Below are 22,562 nucleotides of genomic sequence, written 5' to 3'. Positions count from 1 at the left end.
CATACTGTTATTTGAGGGGTGGGGGTAGAATGTAACTTAGAGTAACATACAGTTTATTAGTTCCACTCCTCTCCTCGTTATGCATGAGAGTTGATATTCATGAGGTGCAAGCAAACCGCACTCTCCAGCCCCTGATTTACCGCTTTCTCCCGATTATTGAGCATAGGAAGAAAGCTGTCAGTCAAGGGCTGGAGCAAGAGGGTAGCTCATAACTCATGAATATCAAGACTTTGTACATTAAGAGGGTTCAAGCACTGCAACTTCTAAAGTGTACGTTTTTTTATTATTATTTTTTTTTCTCACGTCCCCACGTGGAGGGAGGGGGGGGGGGAGGAGGGGGGGAAACGGGAGAAGGAAGGGAAAGGAAAAGGAACTGTAGTCATTAATTGTGAATGGTTGATCTTTGCTTATCTGATTTTTATGGATCTGTTCCTTGTGTGAAATTCAAATAAAGACTAATTTATAAAAAAAAAAAAAAAGTGTACGTTTCTCAAAAATTACACATAATAAACCATAAAAACAGAACAGACAACACTGGAATCAGCTTCTGTTGCCAGCTTAGATTTTCTTTTCACAAAGCCAAAAGTTAATGCAATTCTGACTGCAATACATGCAAATTCAGCAAGTTGTCTTTGTGGGAGCAAGAAATTCTTGAGTTGTCCATTCCCTTCCAAACATTTCCCAATTTGTTTTACCACATTATTGAGAGGCAGCTCCCCCATCAATATTATGTCACATTGCCAACAAATTAATCAAGAATTAAACTAGCATTTTTCGACTGATAGTCCCACTTACACTAACAATAATTAACAACTTAAAGAGGACCTGTCACCTCTACTGACATGTCTGTCTTAGTAACTACTTGCATTCCCCATGTTATAACTATTCTGGAGCATCTATTCTCATGACTATTGTTATTCCTGCTAGAAGTTGACAAATACATTTGCAGCAGTCTGCAGTAAAGGTACTTCTGGGTGTTACCAGTATTGGGCGTGTCTGACTCTGTCCAATGCTACTGCCAGTTGGGAAAGGGTAGTTAGAGGGACAATGCAACTGCAAGTGTGCGGGGTAGTTACCGACACAATGTTGTTTCAAGTGGGGGAAGGGTAGTTAGGGGACAATTCTGCTGCTGGTTGGGGAAAGGTGGTCAGGGGACAATGCTGCTGGAAGGTATTTTGTGCTGCAGTGTGGTATTCATTTGGCGCTGTTAGGTTGGTATTTTGTGTTGCACTATAGTATTTATTTGGTGTTGAGGGGTAGCTAATGTTTCACTTTAGCATTTATTTGGAGCTGATGGGTGATATTGTGATGTGTAAAAGAAATAAAATACCTTTTAAAATGTATAAATTTGATATTTGCATAGTAAACAATTCATGATCATATATGGTCATACAGAACACAGTTCCTGGTAGTTCACTAAACAGTGTATAGACAAATGGGAAATTCTGCGCAGCAGATAACAGCATTTAACAGCATGTAATCCTGAATGCTGTCACCAGCACAATGACACATCGGCGAGTGTTAAAGGGAGGAAGTATTACAGAGACTTCTGGTGACTTTCAAGTGCTATTGTTTACAGGAGAAATGACTTGAAAAGGAGGAAATCAAGAACATAAAGCATGAACTCTGTCTATGACAGGTGCTAATCATATCTGAAACCTTCCGGATTAGGTCATTAAGAAGCAAGGATGTAAGAAGTTTATGCTGGAAGTACGGACATTATTAACCAACCATATGCAAATTACTACAAGAAAAGGTTCCTCTGGGAAACATCTACCTAGAAAGACTGCCACACAATAATGCACTTACATTGCAGTCCAACCTTTACTTATCCTATTCTCAACCTTTATTTATGACCAATTATTTATGTCCCTATGGGAGCTGTGGTTTGGATGTGGTTTTGTCAATATAGACCTAGTGGATTATAACGATGAGATACAAACATGGAGATCAGTGCATGTTATCACTACAGCAGTCCAAAAATGGATGCCTATATGTAAGCAAACACAATTTCCTCTTCTCCCAGAGCCCCCCAAAACAGCACTGCCAACCCAGTTCACACTGCACAGGGGTGTTGTTACTACTTGGTTACTACTACGAGGTTGTAGTCCCAGTCTAAATGCCTTAAAATAGAAAAAAAAATCCTATATTCAGCTCTTTCTTCCCTACCGTCCTCTGTGCCACCAGCCCTGTCTTTCTCCTGCTGTTTGTATACATGGCTACAGTGGTGACATGCAGGTATATGGCACATGACCGCTGCAGCCAATCACTGTACTCAGGAGTATATGGCATGAACCATCACTGCGCTGTGACCTCAGTGCCGAGTCTCGCACTGTCACAGCTGGTGGCGCAGCACCGGAGAGGGTATGGGTTACTTAATGTGCGCACTGGGCCGGTAGCGCAGCCGGCCAATCGCACTGTAGGCGTTATAAAAATAAATTGCACAGAGAGGCCCCGAGCCCCTTACATAAAGTCCGGGCAGCAGCAGTGAGCGGGCCAGCAGAGGTGCTGAGCGGAGGCATAAAGGAAGCTGCGCGGCCGCGCGCCCGCGCAGCTTACAGGGAACACTGCTGCTGACACCCTGTACATAAACAGCTGGAGAAGGTTTGAAGCTGTGGAGCAGAAAATATAGGGGAGAAAAAGGTATAGGAATTATTATTATTATTATTATTATTTTAAGGCATTTATTGCCATCATAAACCCTTTACAGTGTACATGTACTTTAAAAAAACATTTGATATGTGATAGTGGCTTATCAAACGTTTTATCGTGGTGGTCCAAGTGCTAATACCCCAACCCATCGCTAAAATAAGAATGAAGCACTTACACAGAGCACTGTCTCTCCTTGTTGCTGAAGAGGGGCTCAATAGAAAGTCTATATGCCCAACTCAAGTCCATCTTCAGCAGAGAGGAGAGACAGTGTAAGGCCGGAGGTCCATGCCCACTGCTTCCCTGCTTATGGATACTTACCGCCATCTTCCGGTTCTGTCCGACTCTACTGCCGGTAGCACTCCCAGCTATCAGTGTCTGCTGTGTGATGCAAGCTGTGCCTGTGCGTGAGGACTCTCTGAATTGTTCCTTAGGGCTCTCAGCCTCTTGAAGGGCCAGAATGTGCACAGCCAAAATGTTCCCCAGCCAATGGATGGATGTTCAGTTGTATATTAGGCAGCCTCCCCAAGGGGAGGGTGCCTGAACGTTAGGTTCCTATTCTCTAGTTTGCCAAGTGAAGGTGCTATTGTCTGTCTGACTATGTATGTACAGAATTCCTGCCATTCCCCTCCACGTGTCCTAACCCTTGCCTGTTTGCCATTTTGTCCCATTGCCGCCTGCCTCGTCCTTGGACTTGTTTCGTGGATACACACAACCCCTGGCTGCCCTGGGGGTTCACTCTGGTGTCTCTGACCCCTGTGGGTTAGATGCCAACTACATCAGGACTACCACAGACCTGGCTTGTCTCCTGCACTCAGGGCAGAATGGCAATGTATTCCACCAGGAAAATTCCCGTTGGGCTGGAGGCCCTGCTGCTACTGTATGAAAATGAATGCCCTTCAGGCAGCCGCTATTTACATGTCCTTGTTGCAAATTGTAACCTCACACAGAAGTCATGTCCTCAGCGCTTGTGAGTAGAGATGAGCGAATTTATGAAACGTTCGATTTGGCTGATTCGCCGAATGTTACAAAAAAATTTGCTTCGTGAAGAATTACTTCACCACAAAGTGCATTTTTTTGTAAGTAGCGGGTGCAATAACAGGGAGCTGCGATAGCGCCGCCCCCGTCATTGTACCCCTCAGATGTCGCGTTAATACATTATTATTTTTTTCAAACTTACCACCCCCATTTGCTTGCGACAGGCCAGCCGCCGCTATCTTGCTTTAAGAACTGGAGCAAAATCTCCTGCTGCGCGAGATTACATCATCACGCCAGCCAGCATGGTGACGTCATATGTCACCACTCACGGGATTTTGGCCGAGATCTTAAACCAAGACGGCAGCTGGCAGCCCATCACAAGCAAATAGAGGAGGTAAGTAAGTATTTTTTGTTATTTTTTTACACTATTTCAGGTAAAATCAATTCGCTAACACAAAGCACAAGGATATTTAGCTTCGAGGCAAATCGAATTTATCCTGAAATTCAAGTCGAATTCCACCTCGTGGAATTTGATTAGCTCATCGCTACTTGTGAGGTAGAAATGACACATTAACTGATAGAGCTACTGACCTCTAGTCTACGGCCCCTTGGGCTCCTGACTGTGACGTGCATTCCTATGTAAAGACACAGGTGATGAGCTGTGCTCAGGTCTGCTACATCTGACGTGGCTACTACATCTAATTATTTGTCTACTACACCAGCTGACCCCTTGGTCATGGTATCTCTGAATTTGTCACCACTGTTTTTAGATTCAAGTAGTTTAGTGGGTTAACTCCTTAAGAACCGGGCCTATTTTCGTTTTTGCATTTCTTACATTTCAATAGTCATATCAAAAAAAGGGAAAAAATTTTTAAAAAAATGTATGTAAAAAAAAATCTCTGAAAAAATAAACTGAGATCCATAACTTTTTTATATTTCCATCTGCAAAGCTGTATGAGGGCTTGTTTTTTTAGTTTTATTGGTACCATTTTTTTAGAGGGGGACAAGGTGACTAAAAATGGCGTTCACTGCGCAGGAAAAAATATATTAAATTTTAGTAGTTTTTTAAAATTTTGGATGCAGTGATACATGTTTTTTTATTGTTTATTTGTTTTTATATGTAAAATTATGAAAGGGAGTGATTTGAACTTAATTTTTTTGTGTTTATTTTTAAACTTTTTCTTTACTTTTAACCCTTAAAAGAAAAAGCGCTACCTGTTGAGCTGTGCTTGGTGCACAGCTTTGCAGGCAGTTTACCATGTCAAACCTGGAAACCTTCAGCAGGACCCATATCATCAAACTAACCCATGGGAGCCCCGCAATTTCACAGCAGAGGCTCCGATCAGAAGGCAGGGGAGGAAGCATGCCACTGCCTAACCCCAAATGCAGCAATCGCTATTGAACACGGCATCAGAGGGATTAAATTAATGGCTTCAGCGTCATTGCCGATCTTGGTCATGCGCGGCATTATGCTTTAAGGGGTTAATTCTTAGCTACCTAAATGATGGTGCTGGGCTGCTTCTTAGTGCCTAGGGCTCAGAAAAAGTTGATGACTCTGCCAGGGTCCCTTATTGCTGGTTGACTGCTAAAGTGTTATCACCATCTTCACAATGCCTGGAGATGTGTTCCACATTAATTTGCTGTCTTGTTAGGATGATGGTTGGTAAAAGGGTGAGCCAGTTTACTGCTCCTTCCTTTTGAAGTGAATGGGATGTAGGAGCTGCGTTTTCATTGGCGAGCAGGAAAACAGTGGAGACAAACAACTGAGCAGCATGGGATAAAAGAGTTGGACCCTCGCCTATTGATGACCTATCCATCATCACTGTAAAACTCAGGGAAAACTCTATAATGAGGGTGGAGATCACTCCAGAAGAACTTCTCCGTTCTTGCTAATATACAGTTGGTATTGAGGGGCATGAAGACAGTTGTCATTTGTTATTGAGACTTCTCAGGTGATGTGTATGTTATATATAAAACAGGTCATGCTTTGTAAGGTTTACCCGCATATCATGGACCCAATACAAGTGGCATTTTTAAAAGTGACCCCGCCTATTTGGCTTGGCCACACCTTCTGCCAGTTTGGCTCCACCCACAATGTTGGGCTACTTCTAAGTTTTTTTCCAGGGTCACTTTGAGTTCCCAATCCGTCCCTGCCTGCAGTGAAGTCCAGATCACAGTACAGGGGTTGTGCACGTGCCATCTACCTTCTCTCTTCCTGTCCGCTATTGTGGTCTATGGTAGGGGTGGGCGATATAAACGATATGAACGATATAAATTCAGGCAACTATATAGATTTTGTCTATATCGCCATATCGTGATAGATGACCACGGAGCGGTAGTGAATTGAAGAAGATTCTCACTCACTGCTCTGTGGCCTCCCGACTCTGCACCGCTCTGCACTGGCAAGGGTCTTGCGTGCATACATCGTCAGTGCGCTGGCTGACGCTGTGTGTGACGTCAGGTCCCTCCCAGTGCATGCTGGGAAGAAGACGTGGTCAGTCTCCTGGTGACTCCATCAGCCAGCCGCGCACCCTGCAGGAAAGGTAAGTATATTAGCAGGGGCCCGAATCTACTGGGTGGTGGATGGCTATGGCATGGGGCTGATGGCGCTGGCTGGGGGACATGATGATGGTGACAATGGCATGGGGCTGATGGCACTGGCTGGGGGACATGGATGATTGCAAACAGCAATCGCATGGGGCTGATGGCGCTGGATGGGAGACATGGATGATGATGGTGGCCATGGCATGGGGCTGATGGCGCTGGCTTGGGGACATGGATGATTGCAAATGGCAATGGCATGGGGCTGATGGTACTGGATGGGGGACATGAATGATGATGTACGTTCACCTCACGCATTGCACCCGCGCAGAAATCTCGCCTATGTGAAAGAGGCCTTACTAATGATTCTTACTGACACAAATGTTAGGATACTTTCACACTAGCATTTTTGCTGGAACCGGCAGGGTCCAGCAAAAACGCTTCCGTTACTGATAATACAACCGTTGTATTATCTTTAACATATTTTTAACATAGCTAGAACATATCCGTCATGAACGCCATTGAAAGTCAATGGTGGATGGATCCGTTTTCTATTGTGGCAGATTGTGCCAGAGTAAACAGATACGTCCTCATTGACTTGCATTGGGGGTCATGACGGATCTGTCTTCCTCCGCATCCCTGGATGGAAAGAAAACCGCAACATGCTGCGGTTTTCTCTCCCGTCTGGGAAACTCACTGAACGGAACGGAATGTATTTTGGGGACAAAACTGAAGCTTTTTTTTTTTCCGGTATTGAGCCCCTATGACGGATCTCAACACCAAAAAACTTTAACACTAGTGTGAAAGTAGCCTTAAAGAATTGCTGTACCTGCGCTCCCTGGACTTTGTGTGGCTGTCATGGCCCATAACAGGTAGGAACTAGTGTTAGGGACCACTCATAGAGGCGACCTTGACGTGGTGAGTGGCTTATTACGCTTTGGCCAAAATGTACACCAATGCCTCATTCAACATCCAGCATAGAAGCAGGGCAGAGTGCTGGTTGCAGAGTGCTGGTTGCAGAGTGCGATTGCATTTGTGTTTTTGCTAGTGTGAAAGTAGCCTTAAAGAATTGCCTCGAGTAGCAACGACTGAATACAAGCCAGATTTGAAACACATTGTGAAAAACAAAGATTGGCAGAAGTCTCACTAAAGCTGTCTACATTACAGGTAGGAAAGGTGGTTTAAATACACTTTTAAATGTTTGAAAACTAAATTGCAGTAATACTGTCGTGTGCACGTATATTTCTGTGAATGTATAGCTTGTGACTCTTTGCAGTCATAAGTTGTTTTTTTTCTGGCTCTTTGTGTCTGTAAGGTTGGCCACCCCTGGTATATGGTCTTTGCTGGGTGTCGGACACCCGCCAATCTGATATTGATGACCTATCCTCAAGCTGATTTGAGTATTATCAATTCCCAAATTAATTCCATGGACATTTTGCTTGATTAATTACAAAAGATATGTTACACAAGTTAGTGTATAAGGTGGTACAACAATACTTGCTTGTAACAGTAGAGCTTCATTATCTCACTGCACTTTAACAATCATAAAAGGGAAAAAACATCTTTATTTTTGGGCTTTATGGTTTATGGTTTGTGGTCATATGACAGGATATGGATGAAGAAACATTGCAATTTATGAAAAAGAGAGAAGTTTATGTTTTTCTGCATGGATCTATTTAGGTGAGACGTTCTCTTTTGCTGACTATTATAAGGAATAAGTAAAGATATAAATTCAAACTTTCTAAGGCCTCATGCACTTGGCAAAACCATATGCACTAAGGGTCCATTCACATGTTCGTAGTGCATTACAGATCCGCAATACACCCGGCCGGTACCCCCATAGAAATGCCTATTCTTGTCCGCAATTGGGAACAAGAATAGGACAAGTTCTTTTTTTTTTCCGGAGCCGCAGACCGGAAGATCGGCGGCGCGCTCCAGAAATGCGGATGCGGACAGCTGCTCCATAGAGAATTAATGGGTCTGCACCCGTTCCGCAATTTGCGGAACGGATGTGGACCCATTATTACGGACGTGTGAATGGAGCCTAAGCCTGTATGGTAGCACAAGGATTCCTAAAGGTTTCATATTAAAAACCCTTAGGCAGTCTTAGTGCCACTGTATAGTACCTACATGATACAGCTAGAAATGAGCGAATTTCTTAAAAATTCAATTTGGCTGCTTCGCCAAATGTAAAAAAAAAAATCACTTTGTGATGAATAACTTTGTCACGAAGCACATGGGTTCATCTTATCCTACTCTGTGAGCTGCTGAATGGCTGCGTCCATCTTGCTCGAAGATGGACGCAGCCATGGCGCGGCCCGAGATGACGTTGTCACATCGGCCGGCGTCATATGTCACCACACGCAGGATTTTGGCTAAGATCTTCAATCAAGATGGCGGCAGCCGGCCTGTTGCGAGCAAATAGAGGAGGTAAGTATGTTTTTTTACATTATTTCAGGTTAAATTGATTCGCTACCGCAAAGCACAAGGAAATTCGGCTTTGCGGCGAATCAAATTTATCCTGAAATTTGGAACGAATTCCACTTCGTTGGATTCGATTCTCTCAACTCTAGATACAGCAATAAAATGTGTTATTACTTCATCAGAAAAAAATCTGTGTGTGCCTCCATATGAAATAGGAGGCCCAGAAAGGTACATTGTCAGTCCGTGGATTTGTATGGGCACCATATTATGGTTCCAGAGGGACATGGAATTTATATTTGCATGAGGCCTAACACAACTGAAACAATTGCTTAAACAAACTGACCATTTATAACAGTGATAGTGACCTTTTAGAGACTGAGTGCCCAAACTGCAACCCAAAACCCACTTATTTATCACAAAGTGCCAACGCGACAATTTAACCTGAATACTACAGTCCAATATGGTATATCTTCCATGTAATATCATTAGCTATAATATCCTGCCTACATTCAATGCGCTGCCTTTTGCTTTCAAAGTGCCCTTTGCTGATCAATGGCAGGAAAAGTCTAAGGCATCTTGGTACCACATAGACTTTTTCCAGGGTGCAGGTGTCCACAGAGAGGGCTCTGAGTGCCGCCCGTGCCATAGGTTCGCCACCACTGACCTATAATGTTCCCACTGACTAATAGAAATATATTGTTATTAAAAATGAGTGGGCCAACTGTAAATGAGTCAGATTTGTCACAAGTTTCACAAAAAGGACTCTCCCGAAGTTTTGAGCATACACTTTGAATAAATTGAGCCATTTTAAAGTAACTATGTGAGGTTAACAGGCCAAGAAAGATGAAGACGAAGGATCACATGACTCTGGGAGGAGCCCTAGCTAGCAGGCTTGCCCACAATGCTTAACAGGCAGTCTCTCAGCCTATCAGGGGGCAGAATATTGAGAAGTCCTTCAGGCTCCGTGCTATGTGTAAAGCACAGTCGCCATTCTGAGCTCAGCCAGTGATGTGAGAGGATGTGTTTACCACGAGTCTGGCAGACATCAGTTGCAGACACAAGCCAGCCATATTAGGGTGTTGTAGGGACAGGACATTGATAGCCTGGGCTGCTGCCAGCACTCTGTCAGCAGCCCAGGGTATCAATGTCCTGTGTGTATTAGGAATTGTATTCTCTGCAACGTTGCATGGGTTCATCTTGTCCTGCTCTGTGAGCTGCTGAATGGCTGCGTCCAATTTCTAATGAGCTATTCCAATATATATACCTGGCTGTTTCCTTTGGTGGTTGCCTGAGCAATAGGTCTCTACAGATTCTTCCAGGTCTTCTGGTCTGCCTGACACTGTAATCCATTTGTCTGTCTGTGTACTGATGTCTTCCTGTCTCATGGACATTGTTTCTCTGCTGACTAACATGACCTATGCCTGCCCTTACTTCTGGACTGTATTAAGATTTTACATACTCAGCCTGACCTGACAATGGCCTGTTTCGTGACTACGAGTATAGCATGATCCCTTGGTTTTTGTACCAGTGTCCCCGATTCCTGTGGGTCAGCTGCCAACTACAGCAGGACTATTCTAAGAGGTAGCAACCTGGTGGCTCCCCTGCAGCGAAGAGCAGATACCTGTATAGGGGTTAAAGGGTGAAAATTAAGGGACCACCAGAACAATGTCCTCGGGAATAGCCCAAAGTAAAAACAGTTAGTTGGCACAGTTGGTCCACACCCATTGTCCATTACACTATTACAGTTCATAAGTCTTTTATAGGTACACAATTATTCCCAGCACCTCCAGCAGCTTATATTTTGCTGGATACTCTACACAATTGCACCTTTTTCAAAAAAACTGTTGCAATTTTGCTAGGGTATAAAATTGCACAGTTCAATGACATTTTACTGCATCAGTATACCAGTTTAATTCAATGCATTTAGTGAGTCAGTATACCAGTTTAATTCAGCACATTATAATGTGTCAGTATACCAGTTTAATTCAATGCATTTTACTGTGTCAATAGACCACTTTAATTCAGCGCTTTCTAGTGCGTCATTATAAATCTATGTCCCTATTTTAAAAAGGGAAAGGCAGAAAAAATGTATAATGATACTTGTGCCCAGTCCAAATATGTTCCCAGCTTAGAACCACAAAAAATACTGAGGTGGAACATGCAGCTAACGTGATAATTAAAACATAAAGTTTATTGTTATTAGGATAAAAACTGAACTTTGTAAACCAAAGTGATCAATATGCGTGGCTGGGTTCAAATATGTTTCCTTAAATAGCACAAGAGCGGAGTCAGTACAACATCCCTAGCTGTCTGCTGCAGGTGATTTTCTAAGCCTACAGCCAGACATGAACTGAGAACCCGCCCTGAGAAGGGCGACCCCTGAACTGGCACTGGAACCTAATCCCTGGACCTAAACTAGCTTGCTTTATATGCCAAGAAGCGCTCTCCAACACGTTTATCCTTGTAATGGTTACTGCAGGTTCACTAGGCAGGCTACCAGCATAGGCAGACAATGGTAAGGATGCATAATTTATACATGTGTGTGTAACCAATAATTGTAAAAATCTCCAATAAGAAAGTTATTTTACAAGTGGGAGCAATTTTATACTCCCCACACTTGTCTAGTAGGAGATATGAGATATGTGTAACAAGTGGTAGTAAGGTCCAGTTAGTACATGACATATAATATCAATTCAATATCAAATACAATGCAGTTCTTAAAGATCTCCTTAATAAGGTGTGTTCATTGTGTGGTGGCTATGATTTCAGACATTGTAGGAGCTAATATTTTGCATTAAAACATTCCCAAAGCAATATATTTACTAGGGCATGAAGTAAAACTGCGTAGCACAAGACTCGCGTGACGAGCACCTCTGCCTATGTGCCCTATGTGTTGCTTACTAGTGCATTCTGGCTACATATTATTATTTAAGGTTGGTCCAACAAAGAGTGAACCTTTATATTAATATCCTGTTAAGGGTACGGCCACACAGTCAGGTTTCCTGATGCACTATTGCAAGCTAAATTCAGGAGTGGATCATAAAAGAAGAGAACGTATAAAAGATAGATACCACTTGTCTTTTTTAATTCATTTTTGGTTTTGCCTTCAAAACTGCATCAGGACACCTGAATGTGTGGCCGTACTCTAAAGGTGACTGAGCATCTTTAACCACCTCCCGACCGCCTAACGCAGGGATGCGTCCTGCGGGCGGCCGGGTTATTCCTCCTTGACGCATCGATGCGTCATCTCGCGAGACGCGAGATGGCGCGCATATCCGGCCCGCACATGCGCAGTGCGGGTCGGCAAAAGGCGCAGAAGGAGTTGGTCACCAGCCTGCCAGCCAATGATCAACGCTGGCAGGTTGGGGACTTTTAAAATAACGAACCACAAGCCATATAAGACATTATATTTATAAATATAATTTTTTTTTTACCAGTATTGACTGTTAGGTTTAGGTTAGTTTAGGCCCCTTTGGTAGGTAGTTAGCGTCGGTTAGCGCCCAGCCCACCGCACCGCAGTCACTGATTCACTGATTAGCGTATCGCTAATCAGCATTGGTACTTTATAGTATCTGTAAGTGATCAGAACTGATCACAGTCAGATCTATAATAGTATTCGTGTCACCTTAGCTCGCCCTCCACCCAAAACGCAGTGTTTGCCCGATCAGGCCTGATCGGTCACCCACACATGCATTAACCCACACCCGCCGCAGTGACAAAATGTTTATTTATTTTTTATCACTGCACAATCACTACACAAGCGCTGCGGCGATAAAAAAATCAGTTTGGATATTTTTTATCAATCGCAGCGGCTTCCTGTACTTTGCTAGCCACCCATTTGTAAGACAGGCTTGCTTTTTAGGGAAGGGGTATTCTTCTGAAGAGGCCTACAGGCTTCTGACCCAGTCGGATGAGGAATGGGAACCCTCATCTGACGAATCCAGCGGGTCAGAATACGAACCTGTAGAAAGCAGTGGCAGTCTGACCCAAAGTTTGGACGATGAGGTTGAGGTCCCTGATACCACCAGGCGTACCCGGCCCCGTGTTGCTAGACCACAGGTTGCGCAGGATCCGCTTCAAGGGCAGCAGAGTGGGGCTGGCGCTGTCGGATTACGTGGTGACGCATACACCAGCAGCGCAGACCATCCTGGACCTAGTACCAGCACTGCCGTAGAACATGGTGAAGTGGCGAGCACCAGAAGGGCAGTTGAAGCTAATACAGTGGCACGTGCAGTAGTTCCCCCGTCGCAGCCACCGCACAGACAGGCCCGTAGAGCCCCTAGAGTCCCTGAGGTGCTGGCAAACCCTGATTGGGAGCCCCCATCTTCAGCCACACCAGTAGTTCCCCCATTCACCGCCCAGTCTGGAGTTCGGGTTGAGACAGCTCAGATCGGATTGGCACTGGGTTTTTTTTTAGCTGTTCTTCACTGCGGAGCTCTTTGACTTAGTCGTGGCAGAAACAAACCGGTATGCCACTCAATTTATAGCCGCCAACCCGGGAAGCTTTTATGCCCAGTCTTTCCGGTGGAAACCCGTCCAAGTTTCCAAACTTAAGACTTTTCTGGGCCTTCTCCTCAACATGGGCCTGACAAAAAATCATGAATTGCGGTCATATTGGTCCACGAACCCAATTCATCACATGCCCATGTTCTCTGCTGCCATGTCCAGGACACGATTTTAGACCATCCTGCGTTTCCTGCACTTTAGTGATAACAGCACCTTTCGTCCCAGAGGCCACCCAGCTTTTGACCGGCTCCACAAAATCCAGCCCCTCATGGACCACTTTAACACCAAATTTGCAGATTTTTATACCCCTGAGCAAAACATCTGCATAGACGAGTCCCTGATACATTTTACCGGGCGCCTTGGCTTCAAACAATACATCCCAAGCAAGCGCGCCCGGTATGGGGTCAAATTGTATAAGCTCTGTGAAAGGGCCACAGGCTATACGCACAAATTTCGTGTCTATGAGGGTAAAGATCAGACCCTGGAGCCGGTCGGTTGCCCTGACTACCTGGGGAGCAGTGGGAAGACAGTCTGGGACTTGGTGTCACCCTTATTTGGCGAGGGGTACCACCTTTATGTGGACAATTTCTACACAAGTGTGCCCCTCTTCAGGCATTTGTTTCTAGAACAGATTGGCACCGCGCTTCCCCCAACGGCTCACTACCACCCGTCTTGCAAGGGGGGAGAGGGCTGCCTTGTGTAACGAAGAACTGCTCGTGGTGAAATGGAGAGACAAACGTGACGTTTACATGCTCTCCTCTATTCACGCAGACACGACAATCCAAATTGAACGGGCAACCAGTGTCATTGAAAAGCCCCTCTCGGTCCACAACTATAATTTGCTCATGGGAGGGGTGGACTTCAATGACCAGATGTTGGCTCCTTATTTACTCTCCCGCAGGACCAGACGCTGGTATAAGAAGGTGTCTGTAAACCTAATTCAATTGGCTGTGTACTATAGTTTTGTTCTCTACAGTAAGGCTGGGAGAACAGGATCCTTCCTCAAATTTCAGGAAGAGATCATCGAGAACCTCCTGTATCCAGGAGGTTCCGTGGCCCCAACCACCAGTGTAGTGAGCCGTCTACACGAGCGACATTTCCCCAATGTCGTTGCTGGTACCTCAAACCAAGCGTCACCCCGAAAAAGATGTGTCTGTGGCAGGAGTGGAATAAGGCGTGACACCCGCTATTTCGGTCCTGACTGCCCTGACCACCCTGCCTTATGCTTAGGGGAGTGTTTCTGGAAGTACCACACACAGGTACACTTAGTATAGGGATTGCGTGACACAGGACAAGCACACAGGGGTCATAGGGCCCTTTCACTCACAGCTGCTGCAAACCTCTCCTTTCACCTGGGACAAAGTGCATAATGTACTTTGCCACATCTTTGGGTGATTTGCGCTTTGCACATTGTCCCATGGGGAAGGAGAGGTTTGTCCTATAAAGGTAAAAAAAAAAAAATCACAGGTAAGCAAAAAAGTTAATGTTCCAAAAGTTCAATAAAGTTTATAAAAGTTAATGTTCTGTTTCAAATGTTATATAAAGTTAATGTTAATATATTTATTGCGTTGCTGCCTGTTTTTTTTTTTGTTTTGTTTTTTTACCTTCTAGGTGGACCAAGCGATCAACCAGCTGCAGCACCGATGTGCATTCTGACAGAAGCATTGCGCTGCTGTCAGATTACACAAAAGTCGGTGTATGCGGCGCTGCAAGACGAGATTTCTTCTCTGCAGTAAAAAAGATACGTTTGCCGAGGCTTATGAGCTGAGGGGCGGTGTTTATATGCTTTGGCAAACACTTTGTATATAAAAAAAATAAGAATTCCGGCAATGATTTATTCATCCACATCGATTGATGGGTTTGGATGTTGGGCGGAGCTCCTATGTCCTGGCAGAAGCCTTACCCCTCCTTTTTTTTTTTGCACATTTTTTGGCAGAGATTTTTTCATCCACATTGATCGATGCGAATGAAGAAATCTGTGTCGCTCATTTTTTCTTTCAGCCCAGAGGCTGAACGGAAAAAAATAATCTCATTACCCGTATGCTCAATATAAGGAGAATAGCAGAAACTCCTAATGCTGGCCATACATGTAATGATTGTGGAAACCCTCAAATGACAGGGCAGTACAAGCACCCCACAAATGACCCCATTCTAAAAGAAGACACCCCAAGGTATTCGCTGAGGGGCATATTGAGTCCTGAAAGATTGAAATTTTTGTCCCAAGTTAGCGGAAAGGGAGACTTTGTGAGAAATTTAAAAAAAAAAAAAAATCTATTTCAGCTAACTTGTGACAAAAAATAAAATCTTCTATGAACTCGCCATGCCCCTCACGGAATACCTTGGGGTGTCTTCTTTCCAAAATAGGGTCACTTGTGGGGTATTTATACTGCCCTGGCATTTTAGGGGCCCTAAAGCATGAGAAGAAGTCTGGAATCCAAATGTCTAAAAATGCCCTCCTAAAAGGTACTCATTGGAATTTGGGCCCCTTTGCGCACCTAGGCTGCAAAAGAGTGTCATACATGTGGTATCGCTGTACTCAGGAGAAGTAGAGCAATGTGTTTTGGGGTGTCTTTTTACATATACCCATGCTGGGTGAGAGAAATATCTCTGTAAAATGACAACTTTGTATAAAATAAATGGGAAAAGTTGTCTTTTACAGAGATATTTATCTCACCTAGCATGGGTATATGTAAAAATACACCCCAAAACACATTGCCCTACTTCTTCTGAGTACGGCGATACCACTTGTGTGACACTTTTTTGCAGCCTAGGTGCGCAAGGGGGCCCAAATTCCAATGAGTACTTTTAGGATTTCACAGGGCATTTTTACGCATTTGGATTCCAAACTACTTCTCACGCTTTAGGGCCCCTAAAATACAAGGGCAGTATTAATACCCCACAAGTGACCCCATTTTAGAAAGGAGACACCCCAAGGTATTCCGTGAGGGATACGGTGAGTTCATGTCAAAAAAAAATTTTTGTCACAAGTTAGTGGAATATGAGACTTTGTAAGAAAAAAATTCAATTTCCGCTAACTTGTGACAAAAAATTAAAACTTCCATGAACTCACTATGCCCATCAGCGAATACCTTAGGGTGCCTACTTTTCGAAATGGGGTCATTTGTGCGGTGTTTCTACTGTCTGGGCATTGTAGAACCTCAGGAAACATGACAGGTGCTCAGAAAGTCAAAGTGCGTAAATTAATTTTTTTGCACCATAGTATCAAAGACGTGTAGAACAATAAATTTAGAGAAAAATTTATATAGAAATGTCGTTTTATTTGAGAAACATAAAGTGAAAAATAAAAGCTCTATTAGTGAGAAGAAAAGGAGGTAAAATTAATTTGGGTGGTAAGTTGTATGACCGAGCAATAAACCGTGAAAGTAGTGTAGTGCAGAATTGTAAAAAGTGGTCTGGTCATTAAGGGGGTTTAAGCTAGGGGGGCTGAGGTGGTTAAGATAGCTAAGTAGGTCTTTTTTGTTTTGTTTTTTTACCTTCTAGGTGGACCAAGCGATCAACCAGCTGCAGCACCGATGTGCATTCTGACAGAAGCATTGCGCTGCTGTCAGATTACACAAAAGTCGGTGTATGCGGCGCTGCAAGACGAGATTTCTTCTCTGCAGTAAAAAAGATACGTTTGCCGAGGCTTATGAGCTGAGGGGCGGTGTTTATATGCTTTGGCAAACACTTTGTATATAAAAAAAATAAGAATTCCGGCAATGATTTATTCATCCACATCGATTGATGGGTTTGGATGTTGGGCGGAGCTCCTATGTCCTGGCAGAAGCCTTACCCCTCCTTTTTTTTTTTGCACATTTTTTGGCAGAGATTTTTTCATCCACATTGATCGATGCGAATGAAGAAATCTGTGTCGCTCATTTTTTCTTTCAGCCCAGAGGCTGAACGGAAAAAAATAATCTCATTACCCGTATGCTCAATATAAGGAGAATAGCAGAAACTCCTAATGCTGGCCATACATGTAATGATTGTGGAAACCCTCAAATGACAGGGCAGTACAAGCACCCCACAAATGACCCCATTCTAAAAGAAGACACCCCAAGGTATTCGCTGAGGGGCATATTGAGTCCTGAAAGATTGAAATTTTTGTCCCAAGTTAGCGGAAAGGGAGACTTTGTGAGAAATTTTTTTTTAAAAAAAATCTATTTCAGCTAACTTGTGACAAAAAATAAAATCTTCTATGAACTCGCCATGCCCCTCACGGAATACCTTGGGGTGTCTTCTTTCCAAAATAGGGTCACTTGTGGGGTATTTATACTGCCCTGGCATTTTAGGGGCCCTAAAGCATGAGAAGAAGTCTGGAATCCAAATGTCTAAAAATGCCCTCCTAAAAGGTACTCATTGGAATTTGGGCCCCTTTGCGCACCTAGGCTGCAAAAGAGTGTCATACATGTGGTATCGCTGTACTCAGGAGAAGTAGAGCAATGTGTTTTGGGGTGTCTTTTTACATATACCCATGCTGGGTGAGAGAAATATCTCTGTAAAATGACAACTTTGTATAAAATAAATGGGAAAAGTTGTCTTTTACAGAGATATTTATCTCACCTAGCATGGGTATATGTAAAAATACACCCCAAAACACATTGCCCTACTTCTTCTGAGTACGGCGATACCACTTGTGTGACACTGTCTTGCAGCCTAGGTGCGCAAGGGGGCCCAAATTCCAATGAGTACTTTTAGGATTTCACAGGGCATTTTTACGCATTTGGATTCCAAACTACTTCTCACGCTTTAGGGCCCCTAAAATACAAGGGCAGTATAAATACCCCACAAGTGACCCCATTTTAGAAAGGAGACACCCCAAGGTATTCCGTGAGGGGTATGGTGAGTTCATGTCAAAAAAAAAATTTTGTCACAAGTTAGTGGAATATGAGACTTTGTAAGAAAAAAATTCAATTTCCGCTAACTTGTGACAAAAAATTAAAACTTCCATGAACTCACTATGCCCATCAGCGAATACCTTAGGGTGCCTACTTTTCGAAATGGGGTCATTTGTGCGGTGTTTCTACTGTCTGGGCATTGTAGAACCTCAGGAAACATGACAGGTGCTCAGAAAGTCAAAGTGCGTAAATTAATTTTTTTGCACCATAGTATCAAAGACGTGTAGAACAATAAATTTAGAGAAAAATTTATATAGAAATGTCGTTTTATTTGAGAAACATAAAGTGAAAAATAAAAGCTCTATTAGTGAGAAGAAAAGGAGGTAAAATTAATTTGGGTGGTAAGTTGTATGACCGAGCAATAAACCGTGAAAGTAGTGTAGTGCAGAATTGTAAAAAGTGGTCTGGTCATTAAGGGGGTTTAAGCTAGGGGGGCTGAGGTGGTTAAGATAGCTAAGTAGGTCTATCTATAGTCCTGTGTAAAACCAAAATGAATACATCATAATATCATGGTGAATGGACATACTCTGTTCTGCTGCTTCTGTAGTTCATACAGAACAAACGCCCCCACCCCCGACTAACCATTATTGTAGAAGTTCACAATAAAATTTACAAGTTGTCATATTTAGTTAATTTAATCTGCTGAAAAGAAACATTCAGTGAAAAATGCATAAAAATATGAATAAAAAGAGAAGTTGTCTTATAATATAAATTAAATATGGAAGCCATGAGGTATAAAAAATGTGCATAGCTCAGATAGCCAAGAATAATAACCATGATATCAAAGAATATAAGGTCTTATGCACAGTGCAGATCAGTGTGCACAAAGCCTTATGATAGCACACAGAGTAACCAAGGCTCCAGCCATAGGCTCTGTGTGTGCTGCGATAGCATGCCTCTATACTGCAACATATATGACAGGTATATCTAGCATTGTTTCTTGGGGAAATACGTCTGTAATGTGGCTGGTGATGATCCATGTAAAATGAAAGGAATAAGTGCAGTAGAGAAGTGTATAGTAGACTTTATGATAATTCTGTATAACTTAAAATTTGTTCACTAACAGAATTTGGATTTAGGAAAATGGTTCTAGAAAAGTGTAGTTATTCTGCCAACACTGTATTATCGGTGCATAAAAATTCATAAATTCCCATTCAAACAAATGTAAACTGCACTAGAATAACCCCATGTGAACCCAGCAGAGTGAGGAGAAGGAATATGATTGACTTGTGTACATTGGGTTGCCAGGAACAATAATAATAAATAATAATTGTTATAACTGCAGTTAATTACACTTAACTTAATTACATTGTATTACAGACGAAAATGCATACTTCTAATAATCAGTGCTGTCTCAAGACACAGTCCTTTTCTCATTATAAAGTAATAAATCCATAAGCAGCCACTGTCTCACAGAGCCGAGACTCACCAGTAAAGCCTTGAGTACAGAACAGGAGCAGTAGACATGCCTTCAGCAGGACCAAGTGCACAGTACTTTGTGTCCTCATATCATAAAGTCTTTCAACACTCCCCCACTGTTAGCTTCTTGGCAGCTGCAGTCCTTTCTCCGGCACATCAAAATTAAGTTGAGAGCAGAAAACCCTCTTTTATCAGATTCAAGGCGTCATTTTCCTGTGGGCAGCACATTCATAAAAGTCCTGGGCAGGATGAAGCAAACAGATTGGTGACTCATTCTTCAGATCTCAAGTTTGCATCCAAAATACAGTAGTTTCAATATTAGAAAAACCTAAAAACAAGACCCTCATCTGAGTCCATCTCGTGGCCTTATGTAAGGCACTTGTCAAGTGGAAAAGGCGGGTTGACTAACTTTAAATATGGTTTGTGAGATAGCAGTGATCTGCATGCACAAGTCACTCTACCCTGACTTGACTTCTGAAGCAACAGGTTGTTTAGGCATGGTGAAACATACGTGACGTGTAACAAGAAGGGACAATAATAACTAAAAGAACAACAATTATAATGATAATTTTGTTAATATTATTAGTTATAGTATAATTAGTAGTAGTTTTATGCCATTATTGTTATAGTTATACTGTAGTATCAATATTAATATTAGTATTTATTTTTGTGCTATCCTTGTAGACAAATAAACCTGGGGGTAAACAAAAATTTTATGTAACAATACATAAAAATAGACACATAATAAAATTACGGTAGATTTTTTTTCTTTCCTCTCAAAGTACCAACTATACGGATTACGGTACTTAACACTTTCTGTGGTGTAATATATTTTACTGTTGATGGTACTGTTCACAGAGTCCTCTGTCATTAAATAATAAAATACAAAACAAAGCTTTCTTATATAGTTTTCCGATATAATGCGGTCACCATGGGACATATCTTTTTCCTCCAGACATGAATATATCTGGTAGAGTCCTGTCTGGTCCTTTGTTTGTCCTTGCACTTTGGAGTACCCTGGGCATTGGAGCAGCTTAGCAGTGTGTGCAGGTGGAGAGGTCTGATAAGGCTCATGTTTGTAAGGGAGCTTGTTTTTTTTTATGGAAAAAAGAAAATGAAACACGATCAGCTGGAACTGACATATGGAATGTGCCATGTGAGTGACAAAATGTTAGGACTCTGTATAAAATTACTGGGGAAAGCAGGTATAAAATGTGTTGAAAAGTGTCCCATAAAGTCTAAACATTAAAGATAGAGATGAGCGAATTTTTTGAAATTCGTTTTGTGTTCTATTCGACAAATTTTTTGTAAAAATTTGATTCTTGGCCAAATTGATTCTACACAAATCAAATGTGCTCTAATTGCCTTGAACATTGGTTTATGACACTATGAGGTCTCCTACGACTCAGATTTTATATATTTTGTCACTTTTTTTTAAACATTTTAACTCTTTCTATCCCATTCCATCCCCCCATCATTCCAAGGCCATTTTCAATTTTTTTATTTTTGCTTTTAACACTTTGTCTTCCTGCACCCATAACCGTTTTATTTTTTCATTCACATAGACATGTGTGGGCTTATATTTTGCATGACAAGTTGTACTTTATCATGGCACCATGCATACAATGCATACATATGCATATTGCATACAATGTAGTGGGAAGCTGGAAAATTTTTTTCCAAATGGACTGGAATTGAATAGAAAAACGAAATTCCACCACAGTGGTTTTCATTTTTATAGCATTACCTACTGTATGCGGTAAAACTGACATGTTACTTTCATTCTCAGCATCAGTACAATTACAGTGATACCACCTTCACATAGTTTTTCTTGTGTTTTAATACTTTAAAAAAACATTGAAAAATTAATTTTTTCTTTGCATTGTCATATTCTGATCCCCGATAACTTTTTTTATATTTAAGTCTATTTAAGTCTATTTAAACACCGGTTCACCGTACAGGATAAATATGTTTATATTTCAACCCTTAAAGGGCTTCTGTCACCCCACTAAAGTGATTTTTTTTTTTTGGGCTAGTGAAATTAGTTATATTGCGATATATGACAATATAATTGTGTTACTTACTTTGATCCAGCAGTTTCTGCAAAAAACGAAGTTTTATAATATGTAAATTCGGTCTCTACCAGCAAGTAGGGCGGCTACTTGCTGGTAGCTGCTGCAGAAATCCGCCCCCTCGTCGTATTGATTGACAGGGCCAGCCGGGATCTCCTCCTCCGGCCAGCCCTGTCGGCATTTCAAAAATCGCGCGCCTGTGTGGATACGGCGCAGGCGCTCTGAGATGAGGAGGCTCGTCTCCTCAGCACTTCCTCAGTGCGCCTGCGCCGATGACGTCTTCTATTTCGGTGATTCGCCGAATCCACACAGGCGCGCGATTTTTGAAATGCCGACAGGGCTGGCCGGAGGAGGAGATCCCGGCTGGCCCTGTCAATCAATACGACGAGGGGGCGGATTTCTGCAGCAGCTACCAGCAAGTAGCCGCCCTACTTGCTGGTAGAGACCGGATTTACATATATTAAAACTTCGTTTTTTGCAGAAACTGCTGGATCAAAGTAAGTAACACAATTATATTGTCATATATCGCAATATAACTAATTTCACTAGCCCAAAAAAAAAAAATCACTTTAGTGGGGTGACAGAAGCCCTTTAAGCTCCCAGGGTCGTACAATAAACATCATGGGCATCACCGAGTATGAAAACACCCATATTATTAAAATATTGATCCCATACGGCAAATCAATTCACTTACCCCAAAAAATTTATAAAATGTAATCAAAAAGTCACACGCCCTTTAAATTTATATCTATAAAAACTACAGATTGTCATGAAAAAAGTGAGCTGCAAAGCTCAGTACCTATAGCTATAAAAAAAAATATGTGCTCAGAATATGGCGATGTAAAGAAATATAATGACAGCATATAATGACAGCAATCGCAAATAATGTCAGAGTGACACTGACATACAGGTCCTTCTCAAAAAATTAGCATATTGTGATAAAGTTCATTATTTTCTGTAATGTACTGATAAACATTAGACTTTCATATATTTTAGATTCATTACACACCAACTGAAGTAGTTCAAGCCTTTTATTGTTTTAATATTGATGATTTTGGCATACAGCTCATGAAAA

At 42.3% G+C, this 22,562-nt stretch overlaps 1 protein-coding gene across 4 annotated transcripts in view; it reads right to left on the bottom strand.

Annotated features, from left to right (window-relative positions):
* LOC122931935 (sushi domain-containing protein 1-like) overlaps nucleotides 1-19,748 on the bottom strand; it is a 231,231-nt gene extending 211,483 nt beyond the window's left edge. For all 4 annotated transcript variants that reach the window (XM_044286058.1, XM_044286029.1, XM_044286039.1 and 1 more), the window contains exon 1: nucleotides 19,426-19,748. In XM_044286058.1, coding sequence (XP_044141993.1) covers nucleotides 19,426-19,504 — 79 coding nt within the window. In that variant the 5' untranslated portion in view covers nucleotides 19,505-19,748. The remainder of the gene's footprint in view (nucleotides 1-19,425) is intronic.
* Between the last annotated feature and the right edge of the window lie 2,814 nt (nucleotides 19,749-22,562).

This window comes from Bufo gargarizans, chromosome 1, assembly GCF_014858855.1.
Source record: "Bufo gargarizans isolate SCDJY-AF-19 chromosome 1, ASM1485885v1, whole genome shotgun sequence".
NCBI classification, from domain to species: Eukaryota; Metazoa; Chordata; class Amphibia; order Anura; family Bufonidae; genus Bufo; species Bufo gargarizans.
Note: the sequence above shows the minus strand (reverse complement) of the source record. Positions and strands in the feature narration are given on the sequence as shown.